The sequence below is a fragment of the Carassius auratus genome, chromosome 21 (genome assembly GCF_003368295.1).
Source record: "Carassius auratus strain Wakin chromosome 21, ASM336829v1, whole genome shotgun sequence".
NCBI classification, from domain to species: domain Eukaryota; kingdom Metazoa; phylum Chordata; class Actinopteri; order Cypriniformes; family Cyprinidae; genus Carassius; species Carassius auratus.
This window is the reverse complement of record NC_039263.1, coordinates 15,663,242-15,681,556: the sequence shown is the minus strand read 5'-3', so window position 1 is coordinate 15,681,556 and position 18,315 is coordinate 15,663,242. Positions and strand designations below refer to the sequence as shown.

Genomic DNA, 18,315 nt, shown 5'->3' with positions numbered 1-18,315 from the left:
GTTGCATGAGGCTGCAGGATAGTGGTTGGCCACTAGTGTTGTCTTGATTGCTGTGCAGATCATTTACATTTGGCCTTGGAGAGGATGATGCAGCTTGCTTGGCTTCAGCAGAAAGGAACAAACTCTCTTATCCAGATATGACATCAGTTTTATCCATACATATGGAAAGTTTTCTGGAGTGTTCATGTGTGTACATGCATGTGCGCCTGTGTGAACATAAAACACTTAGCTGTCAGCTATATAAAGGCAATATAATCTGGCTGAATGGGATTCATGCATGGGGTAAGAAGAAATAAAATATTTCGACTTAGTTTTAGATTGATAATAGCAAACCTACAATTAAATTATCATCTCGCAAACAAATGGAAATAGTCTATAAACTCACGATATATATATATATATATATATATATATATATATATATATATATATATATATATATATATATATATATATAAAATTTTGTAAGATAATTCAATTCAATTTCTATTGTTTATGATATATTATGCAATTCCTATTGTTATTATCTAATTGCTAATTGGTCGATAAACAGAATTTCAACAATATTCTGTTAAAAAATATTAAAAAATTATATATATTATGTATATGATATATGTGATGTATATTTACTTGTATCACTTTATTTTTGAGAATTAAAAAAATGGTCTTTGCATTTTTTGCATCAATCATTTCTGTAGTGTTTGTATTATGATACGGTTCTAATGGCTGTCAGGCTTCCAAAACTGCCTTAAGATCCGCCTAAATGATGCATGCTTAGGAGCTGAACACCCTGTCGAGAAACATTTCACTGCAAGAACCCAAATGACACCGACACTCGCCTTTAGGGCTGATACAAAACAGGGCTAACTTACTGCCGCTGACAGCCGTATCCACAGGGACGGCTCCAAATGTGTCTCCCACATCGCTACTGACAGCAGCCTCTGTGAGGTCACACTCGGAGCGAGTAATGGGTGTGAAAGATCGGAGGTCAGATGTTGAGTGGGTTATCAGGCAGAGGGGATCGGCCCGGTGCCCTACAGTGGTTAGAGATCAGGATAAGGTCGCCGTTATCAGCAGAGCTTTTCCATGTGCTGATGTACACATCCCAGTCAAGCGTGGATTGGGGTTGGAGTTTGTTGTGATGACAGGATGACGTAGAAGTCAGGCTCTGAATGTCAAATAAATGTGTCATTTATAAAATCAGATGCTTAGATGTTTAATAATGCCTTAAAATAGCCATTATGAAACATCTGAGAGACAAGCATGTATAATTGCTTTTGTTGATTGGTTTTCTATTTAGTTTTTGTGGTTTGGTTATTTATTAGTTTTTTTTGTTTTGTTTTGTTTTTTTCCTGAAAAGAGAATATTTAAAATATTTAAATATTTAAATAATTATCATTTAGGTAAAAGTTTTCAAAATCTTCAAAGAAATCAGATTTACATAATTTACCTTGAGGAATAAATAACTTGATGTTTAAATTTTAAGTGACTTGAACAAAACAATAAATGAAATCATTTATCACAATTATTCATATTATAGTCTGTTTATATTAATGAGAGCTGTGCAGCTTTATTTTATTCTCACCAGCTAAAAAATGGTTTTAAGTCAGTTATTTCTATCTTTTGATGTAGTGTGTGTCAGTAGGAAAAATGTAGAAACTGAGACAGACTAAATCCAGGTTAATATTATGAATGTATGTAATTATTAATTTAACATTTTACTCCATTTTACTTTGGTAAAATCACTGCATTTTATAGCTTTGAGACCTTGATTTATACATACAAGGCAAATAGACTTTTGCCACTGTTAAGTAGGCATCAGATGTTCAATGTTGCTTTTATTTGAAGTTCACTCCTCTCGAATGCTCTCCAGTTTGCCTCAGTGTGAAGCTTCTTTCTGGTTTTGAGAGGTGAGCATGTGTTAAAGGTTGCTGCTGCAGGATTTGGTTTACCCTTTGGAGGGAAGTCTGTTTTTCGGCTTGGTAAGATCAGCTAATCTACTCTAAGGTCTCGTATAAAATGTATCCGTTCGTGGGAGCATATATGACTCCTTAAGCACTGTTCAAGTCTGAATCTTGAAACAAGAGCAGATTGATGTGATGAGAGTTTTCAACCAAGGCTAAAGTTGCAGATTGAACTTGATGTCCATGGAGGCGAAACTGGAGCTTTCCACTAAGAAAGAAATGGTCAAACATTCAGCTGAACCATTATGTTGAATGGAAATGTATGAAAAATAAAAGGTCATTCACTTGCCCTACTTGCATACTTTTATGTTGTTATGCACTATGCTTTTATGCATTAGACAGATGTTTTTGACTGGTTTTGATTGTTTCAATGCAAGTGGCCGTCTTGCACAGTAAGTGTAGTGTTTTTGAAATGCAGTGTCAAGTTAAAAACACTTATACGCTTTAAATACCTGCATTCCATTTTGTTACTTAAATGTTAGAACATCCTGCATGAACGGCTCTGAGTTTATATCTTTGTGAGTGACAGATTACTGGTAAAATAGAGACAAAATTTGTGACAGCACAGCTCTTTTCTGTCTCTAGCTTATGCTTGACAACCAAGTGTCAACATCTGTAGCGTACTTGCACAAATGATGGATGGATACATGGTCTTGTTGAGTTGACTGGTATCTAACACTTAGATCTGCCATGACTTCCCTTTGTTAGTGAGTTTTTAAGGTCAAGGCTACTGTTCTTTCTCCCGAGTCAACACTCTCTGACTCTGTCATGTGTTTCACCACAGATATACAGATCTAGAGGTGCTGACAACTTGTCTCTCTCTTCTGCTCAGCAGCTTTGACACATAGGATAAAATAAACCATGACATACCTGTAAAAAAAATTAAAAGCATAGTTTGCTTAAAATTCACTAGAAGAAATATTTCCTAACGCTGTTACTCCAAACCTATGCGACTTCCCTTTCTATATGCCAAAGTTTAGATTTTTTTTTTATCCAATTCACAAATCAGACTTAAATTGTATTCATTAATTCTTTTTTTTTATTTACATTTTCCCAACTGATTCTTTGTTGTTGTTGTTATTATTATTATTATTATTATATAGTTAAACTTACTGACTCAGTTTTTACAGTGGTTAATAGCTTTTTTAAAACAATTTGATCTTAATCTTAAATACTTAGAAAAATATTTTTTTCTAATATTATTTATTTTTACTGTATTTTTTTCTAATTTAATTAATATTTTTCCCAATTTATTAATTTAGTTGAGGTTTTTTTCTATTTAGTTTAACTGACTCAGTGATCCATTTACAATGGTTAATAGTTTTTTAAGAAACGTTTGATACAATTCACAAATCAGAATCTTTATTCAGAATTTTATTTTTTTTTATATTTCACAAATGATCTGTTTTTGATTTATTTAGTTAACAGCAAATTAGAGGAGGTTATTATAAGTGATTTGGACTACCAAGATTTGGAATATAGAATATAGAAGTCATGTGTCCTTTGAACATGTGACCCATTTGTGTCCCCTAGGATAAAACAACAGGTTTGGAATGACATGGGAGTAAATAATTACAGTTTTCATTTTTGAAATATTCAAATGACTTTTGAAATATTCAAGTGAACATCCCATTCTAAATCAGACCTGTAGAACGATCTCTTGACTCCTATGCATTTGTCTGTCTTTGTGCATGTTGTGTCTAAACTTTTGGGATGCCCCTCCTCTCCGTACAGCTTAAGTATCACAGCACGGCTGGCTGATCATGCTGTTCTTACTCGGGGCACTTGACTGACACCCTACCCCTCAAAGAAGAGTGCGTGATCATGTATGGGAGGGAGGATTATTCTATTTACAGTCACAGAACTGAGACCCTTTAATCCTTCTGTAACACACACACACACACACACACACACAAATACAGCATTGAGAGGGAGTTTGGGCAGATTGAGTTGCATGTTGAAAATAGCCATACTCTGATAGTGAGTCCTCTGATAGTGCAGCTCTACATCTCATATAGACAAACTACAGAGGTCCAGCAAAATAGACAAATAAAGGTATGACGTGAAGAGATGGGCTAATTTTAACGACTGCTTTTGCATGTGAAACTAACACAGTGTGTGCAAATGTGTGCATGAGCTGAGTGTGAGAAAAATTACAGATGAATTCGTACAGTTGCATGCAGTATTTCACATTAAAACCTGCATCTAACTGGCAGCCTGCAGTTCATTGTCATGGTCATTATATTCAGCTCTTCTCGCATCCCTTCTTGATTTCTGCAAAACTCTAAATGCGACACTATATTTATACACCATTAACATTTATGCATTTTGCAGACACTTTTATATAAAGCGACGAGCGTTGCATATAGGCTGTGCATTTTATCAATTCATGCATTCCATGAGAATCGAACCCATGTCTTTGACGTAGCTAATGCCACACCCTTTTATTTTAATTTTCTTATTTGTTTTTCTCTTTTATTGGATTATTTTATTTGATCATTTAGATTATTTTAAGAGACATTTGTTTTATTTCCTCTTGAAAGATAGAGTGATACTATATTATCCGATTAAAGTACACCAGATTGCAATAGTCTGCTGCTTATTTCACAACCTAAACCAAAAAATGAAGAAGCGTGCTGTGCAGAGATTTTGCATAATTCCTTTAGTGAATCGGACCCTTAATGCAGACAGCGGGTGCAAATAAATGGCTCCATCAGCGGGGAATTCATTCTTGGTGAATTCTCCCCTTGAGTATTTGTAGGTGCGTAACATGAGAGTGTTTAAGGTTCTCATTGGAGTCAGAAATTCATAACAAAAGGCACTTTATTTCTCGGAAACTGACAGCCTCAGAATAAAGTATGGCATGTGTAATTCACTGCCGCCCATCCTTTCTCTTTGCTCACTCATCATTAACACCTCTCTCAATCAGAACGGGCCGCACTGTTACGGCCCCTGCAGCCTTGACTGCCTTCAGCGTTTTTCAAGGACAATGACCATTTCTGACATCATAAATCAAGCAGAGTGGAAGTACAGGGGCTTTTGTTCGCAGCGTTTTCCTTGTTAGTTTTTTGACGGATGGAATTAATCATCATACTGAGTGAAAGAGGAGCAGTTTTCAAAAGTGTTAATCATGTTCTTGACAAAGATTCATAAGCTGCGAGTGTTTTTTGTTTGCTTGGGCTGTCATTTCTGAGCATTTGATCTGTTTACTTCAGCATTCTGTCTCTGTATTCAGGGCATGTTGTGGTCATGAGTGTAATATCATGGGCCGTGTCATTACTGTGTGTGTCCATGCATTGAGTTTAAGTGTGTGTGCAGGCACGGGTGAACACACGCACGTGTTCTTAGGATGATGCAATCATGTACATGGATAAAGGTGGTTAACGTAAGTCTTTCCACATGTGGGCGTTTCTTAAATCTGGACATTTCTATTACTACAAAGATAAATCTGAGCACTTTTTATTACTAAAACTGAAAGAAAAAAGTATATTTTTGTATATAACTAACTTAGTACCTTACGTCATCAACAAAAGACAAAATGAATGGGATTAGTGTACAAACTACAAGCTGAATGAAATAAACCCTAATGTGGCTAAAAGTTGCGTCTTTATTGTCAATAATCAGTGGGATCAAATCATATACTGAAAAGGACATACCAGAATCACACACAGATTCGTAATACCAGAGTCTAGTATCCTTTAAACATACATGGCTCTGTGGATTCTGATTGGTCAGTCACAACATTCAGAAGTATATTATTCCTCAATAACAACCGGTAAAGGCTGATAACACAGGGTCATCCCTGCATCCCTTAAATGTCCATCTAGTTTGAACTTGCCATTTTCTATCAGCTGCTTTCTTCACAGAAGCGTTACGTTGAAGTATTTCAACTCTAATCAATATTTCATACCTGATTATTATTATTCACGTCAGGGTCCTAATCACCCTGTCGGGTTATTTTGCGATAACAACCCACTGGATGTACATTATCCTTAACCTTATTAAATGGTGCTTACGTTATCTTAGGAAATTACATTACTTTGCAAACACTTGAAGAAACTTTTAACAGTCAAACTTGAATTAGTTATAAATTGCTTGTTCATAGTTCTTCAACTTGGAAGCTGTAAAACTTGCCAACCCAACCGACCAACTTTTTTATTACATTTTTTTTTCTTTAATGTAGATTTTAAAATATTTTGAATATAAAACATGAAAATCAGTCTTTTTTAAAATGCTAACCTAAACAAAAGTGAAATCACAAACTATTTCTGTATTTATTTTATGATTTGTTTTATTTTATTTTTTTTACACAAACCATGATTACCCCTCAGCATGCATAAATGCATAAGTTCATAAATGTATCCATAAATGCATAAAGCTTACTGTAAGAAATTTCATAATTGTACCTAGGAGAAAGCTTAAGATGAAATATGAAACTTGTGTGATTGAAAAAAAAAATCAAGGCAAATATCATTTGGGCAGTATTTGTTGTTGTTGTTGTTGTCATTTGTATAAAATAATTGTGAGTATTAAAGTTAAGCAAAATAACTAACTGAGAAATTAGCTTTAGCAAAACAAAGGAGGTTTCCATGCTATTTGAGAGATGTTGAAATGCAATTTTCATTGCAGAATGCTCTTAAACACAATATATTTTGTACATTGTGGTGGGGCTACAGTAGTCTGTCTGTGTCCAGTGTCCTCTGGTTACATGGCACTCCACAGGTCTAGCAAGTCTGCATGTCTCTTGCAGTCACGTCAACACATAGCTGTGGTGTGAAGTGGGAAGTGACGATGCTCCTTTTGGTCTAAATGGGGTCTTTATCAAGCCCCTCTGCGAACTGTGTTCTGGCTAAAGCATGAGAACAAGACTTTGGAGGCTCTCACATGAGTGTTTCTGTCTCGTGGCCAAGAACATGCACAGTCCCAAGGCCTTTACCAAGTCTGTGTCACGCTTTTAAAAGCCTTCCAACAAATATGCTGTTGGTAAAACATCTACTATAATATAAATAAAAGAGAAGAAAAGTCAAATGCGTCCAAACATCACTGTTACCAATGCAGAGTGACCACGCTCTTTATCACAAGACTTTTCACTCCCTAAAGGAAAGATAGCATGGGCATTTATTTATTTATTTTTTTTTTTTTTTAATTTAGAACAGCCTTCTGGACCCTTAGGCACAGTGTCTACCCTTCTGCAACTTTCATTTAAACAAAACTCTTGTGTCTCTGATCAAATTAAATTGTGTAACTGAATATGAACTCGTGTTGGGTGAAAAAGTGTTACGGTTACTATGATTGCTTCTTGTTGCGTCATCACCTTGGAATGGTAGAAATGTGCAAAAACATTGGCTCACATTGATTAATAAACATTTGAGATCAATTTAGATTGTTTTAGCTGTCATTTCCACTAAAATTTAACTTTAATGTGCTTCTCATTGAAAATACACATGTGTGAGTGAAAGAATGTCTGGACGATGGCCGGCAGATTCATTTTAGCTTGGAGAGAAAGAGTGAGAAACAGAACCACGTCTTTATTCCACTGTCCCACTAAATATTTTATTGCCGCCATTCTAGCATAGAACATGTTGCACTGCTGGTGCTGGATATGAAAAAAAATTAGGCTAGGGACACACTCAGCATCCATTTCTTGTACTTGCATTCAGAGGAAGTAGGAGAGAGCGTGTAATCAGATGAGAGAAACCTCGTTCTTACGGCACAAAATCAATCTGAAATCTCAACGCTGGCCCCGTATTGAAGAAATTGACAGAGAAGTCAGGGCCTTCTGCAACTCAGGCTTTCTTTCAGTCAGGTCCGTAGAGCTGAAACATTGACATGTGTCTAAATGATATGTTGTTTGTTTACTTATGTTTTGCAGTTGAATTCGCCCATGAACTCTGTCAGCAGCTCAGAAGATATCAAGCCGCCCCTGGGCATCAACGGTGTGATGAAGGTGCCAGCCCAGCCCTCGGGCACCCCTCTTTCCCTCACCAAACACATCTGTGCCATCTGTGGCGACCGCTCCTCAGGTACCAAAACACACTATACATGTAAACCAGTATCCCAGCTCCAAACAACATTTTGCTACTGGTGCTTGTTCTAGGCTGGTTGGGGTGGAAAAAAACTGGGTTTCTGGTCTTGGACAGTCTTTTAGCCTAGTCTAGATCTTTTAGAGGGGTTTTGGGGTCTTCTCAGCTGGTCGCCCAGCTAAACATGCCTAATCAGGCTTGGAGACCAGCTTAAGTTGGTTTAGTTCAGCTTCAAACGGACACTGTTAGGCCAGTGTTGATGTACAGGGCTGGTTGGAATGAAAAAACAGCTTAAACGCCAGTCTATGCTGGTTTTCTGGACTTTAGCCTGGACAAGATCATCTTTTGGGTGGTTTTATAAGGGTTTCGGGCACTCTTTAACTGGTTAGTTAGCTAAATAAGCTAATTCAGCCTGTCCTGCTTAGGCTAGTGTTTACATGCAAACCAAAAATCTAGCCCCAAATGCAAACTGTTGTTCTAGTGTTGCAATGCAGGGCTGGTTGGGATGGGCAAAAGAGCTTAAAACAGTCTGGAAGATGGTTTTCTGATCTTAGCTAGTTTTCCACTCCATTTAAGATCCTCGTTTGGGTGGTGTTAGATGGATTTTGGGAACTGGTTTGCTAGTTAAGCGAACTCAGTCAGACTGGGAAATTGAAAGAAAGTGTTTACACTGTAAGAAGACACTTATAGTTGTCTTGGAAAATTAAGCTGGGATAGAAGACGGTATTGTAATACACTTCATTTGAAAAGTTGTAGGTTCAAATCCCACGATCCATGAATTATTACCAGTGTAGACCTGAACATAACTCCTTAGGCTTCTATGTTTGCATCTTTTTCAACAGGTAAACACTACGGTGTGTACAGCTGCGAGGGGTGCAAGGGTTTCTTCAAGAGGACTGTGCGTAAGGACCTGACCTACACTTGTCGAGACAGCAAGGACTGTATTATCGACAAACGCCAGCGCAACCGCTGCCAGTACTGCCGCTATCAGAAGTGTTTGGCCATGGGCATGAAGAGAGAAGGTACAGCACATAAAGTTGAGGATAGAAGATTTAGCTTTACCCTCTGAAATGTTAGAGCAGTGTTCACTCCACCGGCTCTCATTAAAATAAATGACTTCCAATGCTATGTAAATGCCCCTTTAGCATCCATTTGTGTTAGCTGAAGAACTTAAGGACTTGGTTGAAGGAGTCCATCGTTCTTTGCACTGAATGACCTGAGCTTTCCATCGTGAGACGAGATGTTTTTGGTACTCGCTATTAGACACAATCTCACCTCTGTGTGACTCTAGAAGAAACATTCATATTACTCCAATCAGCCATTAAATAGTCAGACTGCAGACCAGTGCTTAATTAGCGCTCGCTAGACGTTTAGTCTGCCGATCAGCTCATGGTGAGACAATGGTCAGCGAGTTTATTCTGCACATGATGAGCAATGTATGTACTTAAGATTCCAGGTAGTGTACTCGCAAATTACTGAGAGAAAAAAGAAAATGGCTCGTTGATGCAAGGTGGTGTGTGTGTGTTTTTTTTTTCTTAGATAGGCTTTTTGTTGCTAAATATAGAAGACCATAGTTTTTCCCAAATCATCACCTGAGGCAGAGAAAAATGAAAGAGAGGAAGAGGTGAGGTATGGGTTGTCACACTGCTAAAAATGGGGCATTAGCACTTTTTGCACACTTGTCCCCAAGAAAAAGAGACGTGAAAGTGCTTAAGCATGCTAATAGAAGATTTTAGCACACAGCTGGTGCAATATTGATCTGAGAGACTATATTTTGCCCCTCAGTCAAAGAGAATCATTTTGGATTTATGAGATATCAGAGTTTTTCAATGTTGTTTTTAGAATCATTTTGTCTGCAGAGACTGTTTTCAACTTTGAACCGATGAATGCCTTTTACAGCGTGCGTTGCATGCCTGATTATAGACATATAGACATGTTTACATGCATTATTGTTGCTAATGTGTGCTTTTTTTTTTGTCTTATCTTAGTGTGTCTAAAACCACTAAACCCTCTGCTACAATTCCACATTCAGACAAACATAAAGACACTAAATTTAAATTAAATTAAATTAAATTAAATTAAATTAAATTAAATTAAATTAAATTAAATTAAATTAAATTAAATTAAATTAAATTAAATTTATTTCATTTCATTTCATTTCATTTATGCGTTTAGCAAACGCTTTTATCCAAAGCAACTTACAGTACATTCAGGCTATACATTTTTATCTATCATGTGTTCCCTGGGAATCGAACCCCCAACCTTGCGCTTGTCAACGCAATGCTCTACCACTTGAGCTACAGAATATATAATACTTTTCCATATACAGTTACATAAAAATAATTTGAAATAGATTCTTCTAATTTTACTAAGCTAACTATTATTTACATTATTCATTCATGACATACCTGGGAACAAATGAATTATATATGTTATCTAGACCTATCTATCTATATCTGTGTGTTAGTGTGTGTATGTGGTTATAGATTTTTTATTTCTTTTCTATCAGTTTTCTTTATATATGTATCAACTTGATGATAAATTTCAATTTCTTTTGATATATAATACAGTTCATTCATCATCCGTCTCAAAGCTTAAACAGTTAAACAAAGTTTAAAACAATACTAAGCTGAACTCAGGTCAGCGTCTTTGCAAGCAGTCAGACAAGTTTGGCTTCATAAATTATTTATTATGACTATAGATTTTATAGCCAACATCCAGTCCCTTTCCCAGATCTCTAGCTCTTGTTTCATGTGAGAGTAAATTCTTTCCCTGTAGACGAAGAGTGAGCATTGCGATCATACATACATGACGTTTCGCTCTCACACCCACTGTCTATGACCTTAGAGCAACCTTTCGTCCCCCTTATTTATATCATCGCGGCTTCTTTCAAGGATATGATCATTTGCTTGCGTTCGCCTGTTTCTGTATCCCATAAGCTCACGCCGTACCCTGAGGCACAGGAGAGCTGGGCCACGCTCATCCCAAAAAGAGCTGAGCGAATCTGCAGAAAAACAGGATTAAATGAATTTATGCTCTCCTTCTCTCCAGGGGAAATAAAGCTAACGTGATTTCAGCCACTCTCACCTCTCTCTGACTCCTGGAGAAGTATTTTACCCTTGGGCTGACCTCCAGACAGCTCTTTCCGTAAAGCAGAAACCCCCCCCTTTTCGGAACCCCTCCACCACCGCGATGCCTCTTTGATTCACTGTTGAGGAAAAAAGTTGAAGGGTTAGGGAAAAGAGAACATTTAGTGTTTGTGTGTTTGAATGTGCTGTGAATAGGGACTGGGTTTGGAGTCTTTTGGATGAACTGTGCCCGGCATATACGCACTCTTAACCACAGGGGCTTGGATTGTGGTTAATACAGCTCTGGCCACAGTCAGACTGAGTGACTGTTCAGCACTAACCACTTCCTGTTTCTCTGAGCTGATCAAATTTCTGATCTGTTAAAGCCTGTTGGAGAAAACCACAGAGACCAGAAACATATTACAAAACATCTAATTTTGTCTAGCAACCAAGTTGTATATAAAATCATTAGCAGTAATTGGTGGTAGAAATATACTTATAGGGACAGTTCACCCAAAAATGAAAATTATGTCATTAATTCCTCACCCTCATGTCGTTCCAAACCTGTAAGACCTTACGGAACACAAATTAAGATATCTCTGAGCCTCCCATAGACAGCAAGAAATATAGCAAGGAGACCGTTAAAATAATCCATGTGACATCAGTAGCTCAATCGTTATATTACAAGGCTACAAGAATACTTCTTGTGCACAAAGAAAACAAAAATAACAACTTTATTCCACAATTTATCTCCTCTGCATCACACAATTGCGCCATTTTGGAGAGTATCACATATGTACGTAAACAACGTATGAAACGTATGTACATGGATACCTAGTTTACGTTCAGATCAAAGCGTAAAAACAACTTAACAGTGTCTCTGCATACGGTGCTGCTGACACGGAACAGCATACGTTGTTTACAGAAGTGATACTCTCCAAAATAGTGCTCTAGGTTGACGCAGAACAGGCAAATTGTTGAATAAAGTTTTGTTTTCTTTGTGCACAAAAAGTTTGGTTCGTAGCTTCGTAAAATTATGGTTGAACCACTGATGTCTCATGGATTATTTTAACGATCGCCTTGCTACGTTTCTGGACCTTGATTGTGAAGGATACTTGCTGTCTGTTGGAGAGTCAGAGAACTCTCGGAATGCATCAAAATATCTTAATTTGTGTTTCGAAGATGAACAACGGTCTTACAGGTTTGGAACAACATGAGGGTGAGTAATGAGTGTTTATGTGTGTTGACTTCTTGATTGACCAACTGTAGTGACCGTGACTAGTATTATTACATACAGCCGTCCAGGAGGAGCGCCAGCGAGCCAAGGAACGCAACGAGAACGAGGTGGAGTCGACCAGCAGTGCAAACGAAGACATGCCTGTGGAGAAGATCCTGGAGGCGGAGCTTGCTGTGGAGCCCAAAACGGAGACTTACATTGAAACCAATGTACCGATGCCCTCAAATTCAGTAAGTAACATCCCTTCCTCTTAGTGCTCTGAAAAGCCTGGGAAACCAAACCCAGGTTTACTGTACAAGCCAAAACCCCCCTTGTAAATAGGCGTGAGATAAATTGAAGAACCGTTTTGTGTGTTGGAGATTTGAAATAGTGTTTGGCTCTTGCTGCTTATGCAAGAAACTCTCTCTGTCCCCAAATAGTTGTCTTTTCTCTTTTGTTCTGTCAATAAAGAGTAGCAAAACATTTAATAATCAAACAATCAAGAAGTGAGGGATATGAAGAACATCGAATGCTGAGCTTCTATCTTAATCTGCAGGGTTACAAAAACAACTTAGGACATTTAAGAAAAAAAAAACTTTGTATAGATAGGTTGTACTTTTATTATGCACAAAAATAGTTTTGTTTTCAGACTGTTAAATGTAACTTTTTAAAAAAGTCCAGTACAAATATTACTGCCGCTTGTCAGTAGCTGCCTTTGAACTGGGACAAAGCTACTGTAGTTGTTTGGCTACTTCTGTCGTGTCATGTCAGAGAGTGGATGCTCCACCCACAACTCCAATAAATTTAGCTCATCACTTGGGAGTGCTTTTGTATTCCGAAAAAAAAAAAAAAAAGGTTGGATATTAGACACCCCAGCCTGCGGGAGGTTCCCAACAATCAGTATGTGTTTTTTTTTTGTACACTTTTGTAACGTCATGATTACAAACTATTTCCCCCTTCAGTAAGGTGAATTTGACAATCACCTTGATATTGCAAAATTGTATTTCTTATATTTTTTGATTTACCATAATTATAAACATTATGGTGTATAGCGCAAATAGTGTCACCATTTACTGCATGTTGTTCTTTTTTATTTTTCTATAGTAACTAATGAATCAGAAGTCTCACACTTTCTCATTCTGCACTGGAAAATAATGTGGATGTCATTATTGTTATTAATAATTCTTCTTACCACATTAATGTGTAGTGATAATCTAATATCATGAGATATCATCACTAACCATCGCCGAGTCCACCTCCTTAAAGTTCTGTATACTGGTGCATGTGTCTATCATTCAGTCTTGAACTGTTTAAATGTGTGCTAACCGCTAGGCTATAATTCCAACTTTGAGGCTCAGTGTGTCAGAGCACGTATGTTAACCACTAGGCTACGCATCCAACTTCTTAATCTGTTTTAATGGAGTTTTGGTTGGTTATTCCCTGAGAGAAGCAGAGCAAGATAAAGTTGTTGAATTTACCTGTGTGCTGTGAAGTCTCCCTCCCTCGTCTAGTCACCATGACAAATCAGCACCACTAAAGTGATCATTGGCTCCACTTTCCAGCATTGTTTGAATAATGAAATACTCTTGACAGTCCCCGGGAGCTTTCAGCCTGCCGTCAGCCTCTGAGGAGAGTTTTCTCGTACAAGAAGAGTGGTAGAACTAGAGGAGGAAAGAGAAGGAGAGAGAGAGAGAGTTTGGGTGGTTGAGTGCGTCTTTTGGGATTGCTCTTTACCGAAGCGAAAATGTTCTGGAAGCTGTTATGTGAGTAAATGGGGGTTATTTCAGGAAGATGAAGATGTGTGGGAACAGAGGACCGACGTTTGGGGAAAGGTAGCGAGATGAGGGAGAACATACGGCCTGTCATGAGACAGAAGCTGCCAGGCTTTACATCGGAAAGCACTCAGTCTTTGATTGGCTATCTTGGTTGGGTTTCTCACTCTGTATCTCCAGTAGGGGGCTCGTTTTTGTGTGTCCAACTAAAACTTTGACCTTTTGCAACATTTTGATTTAAGTACCCTATTATTAAAATGATTCAGATATCACAAGCCCTTGCGATATGCATATAGCGATATTTACATTTGCAATATTTCTATAATTTTGATATATCGTGCAGCCCTACTGTGGTTATATATATATATATATATATATATATATATATATATATATATATATATATATATATATATATATGCTGTCAAGCGATTAATCGCATCCAAAATAAAAGTTTTTGTTTGCGTATTATATGCGTGTATGTATATATATATATATAAAACCACAGTACTTCTTTACTCAAAGATCTTGGTTATTTTACATGTCAATCTACTAGCATACAAAAATTTTGACTTATGCATTAAATATGAAATAGTTCAATTATTCTATTTTATTTGGTTTTCTGTTTTCTTTATTTCACTTCATTTATGAAATCTTTTAAATTGGCTTTTTAAATGATTATCTATTTTACTTTTACTTTATTTTTCTTTGACACTTATTTTATTATATCCCTGAGGTTAATTGTTTGTGAGTTTTATTTATGATTTTAAATTCAGCAAGGAGGAACTAGATTGCTGAATCCTCCTTGCTGAATTTCAAATGCACAAATTTGAGCGTGTCAAAATATATCATAAATATCACTTTAAGTATCATTGGTTTTACCCTTCACTGTAGCTCCCAGGCAGAAATGGTTTAAACACAACTTACATTTAAAAAATGTGTCCGATACTGATATACAAAAATGATTTTCATGTTAATAAATGTCATCAATATCACCACATTAAGTGTCATTAGTGTCATTCGCCATAGCTCCCAGGCAAAGTCAGTAACGTTGTGTCTTAAACATGCTAAAATTCTCAGCTTGTGCACTAACAGTTATTTTCACAGTTTTAACATTACAGTCTAACTCATCCTGCTGGCTGTAGATGATGGTTTAATACAGTATATTAAAGAAAATAATGATGCAGTCTAGAGTTGGACAGCAGGGAGATGCTTTCTTGGCCGGCAGTCAGAGGGATCGTCTCCCCCGCTCACCCGGCTCCCTCCCGCTGTCCCCGGAGCTCCCCTTCTGTCTGTGCTCTTTTGGAAGCCACTGCCCCGTGTGCTAATTAATCAGAGGACCTCGGCCCAGGAGTGCAGCTCATGAATGGGCCGCCACTGCTGCTTAATGGTTGGGGTTAGGCCAAGCTGAATGAAGTGTTTATCTCATGGTGACCTAGAACAGGAGTTAAACAGGCGTTAGTAACATGCCTCCAGTAAGGCAGGCAAGGGCTGCCTTTAAAGAAGGAGAATATGGTCCCGTTTTACCTCTGTGTATTTTTAATAGTCTACATAACATTGAGCGTGTTTACATTCACAGATTCTGCTAAATAACCTGACAACAAGGTCATGGGAATGCTTTATTGGCCATTAGCCAGTATTCTATTTCAAAAAGAATTTCTTGCATTTTTAAAACCTCTAATAGAGTTTTGTTGTACATGTAAACGCACTCATTGTGGCCGTTTAGGTACTTGGAAACTCTTTGTTTTGTGTTTGTTTTACTATTTCGATACCTCTGGCACACAGGAAGTGTTTCTGCGACAGGGATATGTCGCGTGAGCTTGCAGACGTCTGTAAATCCAGCTGTAAATCCAGACTGCTCTTTCCCTCTCTGTCACGCAACAATAATATAGTTTAACCAGACAATTAAAAATTGAAACGTCTCTCATCTCTCCTCAAGTCATAAAAATTTCATAGTGCGATATGCAAGCGTTTCTGCAGGAACCCGGGACCAGGATCTGCTGTGAATAATGCAGACTGAATGCTTTCCATTCAGCGTGAACAAAAACAGCCGTTGTTTTGTGATGGTCATGAAGAGAATGTTATCAAAGCGTCTCCTCGATTCTGAAAAAGTCGTCATCACTCGTGCCCTGGGGCTAGCATTCGCCCCGCTCCGCCGAATCTCACAAGCAAATCATATGGCTGGCTGTATTCACACTAAAGAATCATTCATGCTGGTTTTTACCTCCTCTATCAACCACTTGTTTTCTGATACTTGGATACAGTATATTTTAATCTAGATCAGGGCTCTTCAACTTTAGATATGGATAGGATGGATGTACTGTATAACCCCAATTTACATATTAAGGAGGCATAAAAAGCCATTAAAAAATCATTATTAACATTTATGTATTTATTAATGTATTTGTACATTTATAATACATTTAGCTGAGCTTTAAAGTTCATTTAAATATTGTATTTTAACACATTTTATATATTTTTTCCACAAATATTTGTTAAAAATGAAACAATAATAGGCAGACCCCTGTTAAAGACTTCAATTACAAAAATGCTTCAATTTATGTTTATTGTGCTATATTTAGATTTGTGGATCTTTTTGTTTTTTAATCAAGTCGGGTATTTCGCGCCCTCTGGTTTTGGGTGATTTTTGGTTGTTTTGTTGAAGAAATTAGGTCAGTGTAAACAGCCAAGATAGCTATTCATCATTCATGAGTATTACAGTGTTTAACGAGAACTCGGGGAGTTGTATTCTTTTGAGGAGCATCAGAGTCTCTTCACCACTTCGCTTTCCTTTATATTGTTGCTTTGTGAATTAATTATCTGTTTGTTTATATATTTGTTAAACTGTTGCACCGAGGAGGATCGTCTGCAGAAATATTCATAAGCTGCGTCTGTTTTCTGAGAGATGGCTTTGCGTCTGGCTAACAGTTTGCCATCTCCAACTTCTGCTTTGATCTGTTTCTGTTGTCAGTGTGAGTTTTAAACAGCCGCTTTAATACTATAGAGGGGAAACATTCAGCAATTTCACAGGATTCTCCTGGGAGTTCCCGTGTTCTGATGCGGAATCACGGAAGAGCACATTGTTTATCTGTCATCAGTCATTTCACAAAAACTGGGGGGATGTTTCTTTCCTCTAATGGCCACAAAGTGGTCTCACCAAGTTTTCTGACTCGTTATGTTATAATGTCTGAATGACACTGCATCACATACACATCTGCAAATCTAGTGATTTTACAGATGTTTTCAGAACTGAATTTATATTTCTAAATGCTTTTTTTTTTTTTATTTGCTGTCCAAAGTTCATTTCATTTTCTTTATTTTATTCAAAAATTTGACCTTTGTGGGTACAGTAGATTGTCAATGGGGCAGAACCCTTAAAGGGACAAATTTGCATATTAGCATATTACCTACTCCTAAAAAGGTGCATATTAGTACCTTACAGTAGCAAAATGTTCCTCTAATTTTTTTGTGTATGTGTCTTTTTTTTTTTTTTTTTTTTTTTTACTGAGCCATTTATTTTTTATTTTTTACGGGGTGTTAGATGAGGCTGTTAGTTTCAGTGACAGTGGCTGATATATTGACCCTTTCAGAAGCTCTTGACTCTTAATTGTGGTGTCACTGTGTAGAACCTATTAATAAACTTCCTCCGCTGCACCCGAGTGAATCTAGCAGGCTGCCAAAAGTGAGGTCAGGATTTTCCAGGAATTCTCCCTCCCACTAATAATTTGGATAAATACGAATATAATTTTTAATCCCCCTCTGTTTGTTTTCTTAAAAACTATTTGTCCTTTTGCCCGCCGCAATGTCCTGTTGATGTTTTCTAACGCCTTCCCTTCTGACACTTAAGTTGAAAAACGGCTCTCGACGTCTATTTGTTCTCGTCCTCTCAGAAAACCCTCTCCTGCTGCTTTCCTCTCTCCTGCGCTCGTTCGCTCTCTCCATTGACACACTCTTTCATCTTATAAAACAAAGCAGCGTATCTATCCCTCCCTTGGCTTCACGCAACGTGAAGCTGGAATCATCTAGGCCATTTTTCATATCTCTCATTTGTCCTCTCTCTTTGATGGAGCCGGGGCGTTCCGCATCAAGACGTGCTAATAGACTAAAATCTGCAGGAGGCATTAAAGGCAACTTGCGTACTCATGTGACGTCCCCCACAAAGGCGTTTTCAGGAACAATGCAAGAATTTTACCACATACGTTGTTTGACAGTTCATTGCATGTCCTTTAAATGTTTAGTAGCATTCCGTAGATGTTTGGGAATGAGCAAATA

General features: G+C 37.4%; 1 protein-coding gene across 5 annotated transcripts in view; it reads left to right on the top strand.

Moving 5' to 3' along the window:
- Positions 1-18,315, top strand: part of rxraa (retinoid X receptor, alpha a) — a 150,043-nt gene that overhangs the window by 122,797 nt on the left and 8,931 nt on the right. For 4 of the 5 annotated variants that reach the window (XM_026196295.1, XM_026196292.1, XM_026196296.1 and 1 more), the window contains 3 exons: positions 7,837-7,987; positions 8,830-9,009; positions 12,338-12,522. In XM_026196295.1, coding sequence (XP_026052080.1) covers positions 7,837-7,987; positions 8,830-9,009; positions 12,338-12,522 — 516 coding nt within the window. The remainder of the gene's footprint in view (positions 1-7,836; positions 7,988-8,829; positions 9,010-12,337; positions 12,523-18,315) is intronic. The other variant, XM_026196294.1, reaches the window with a different exon arrangement.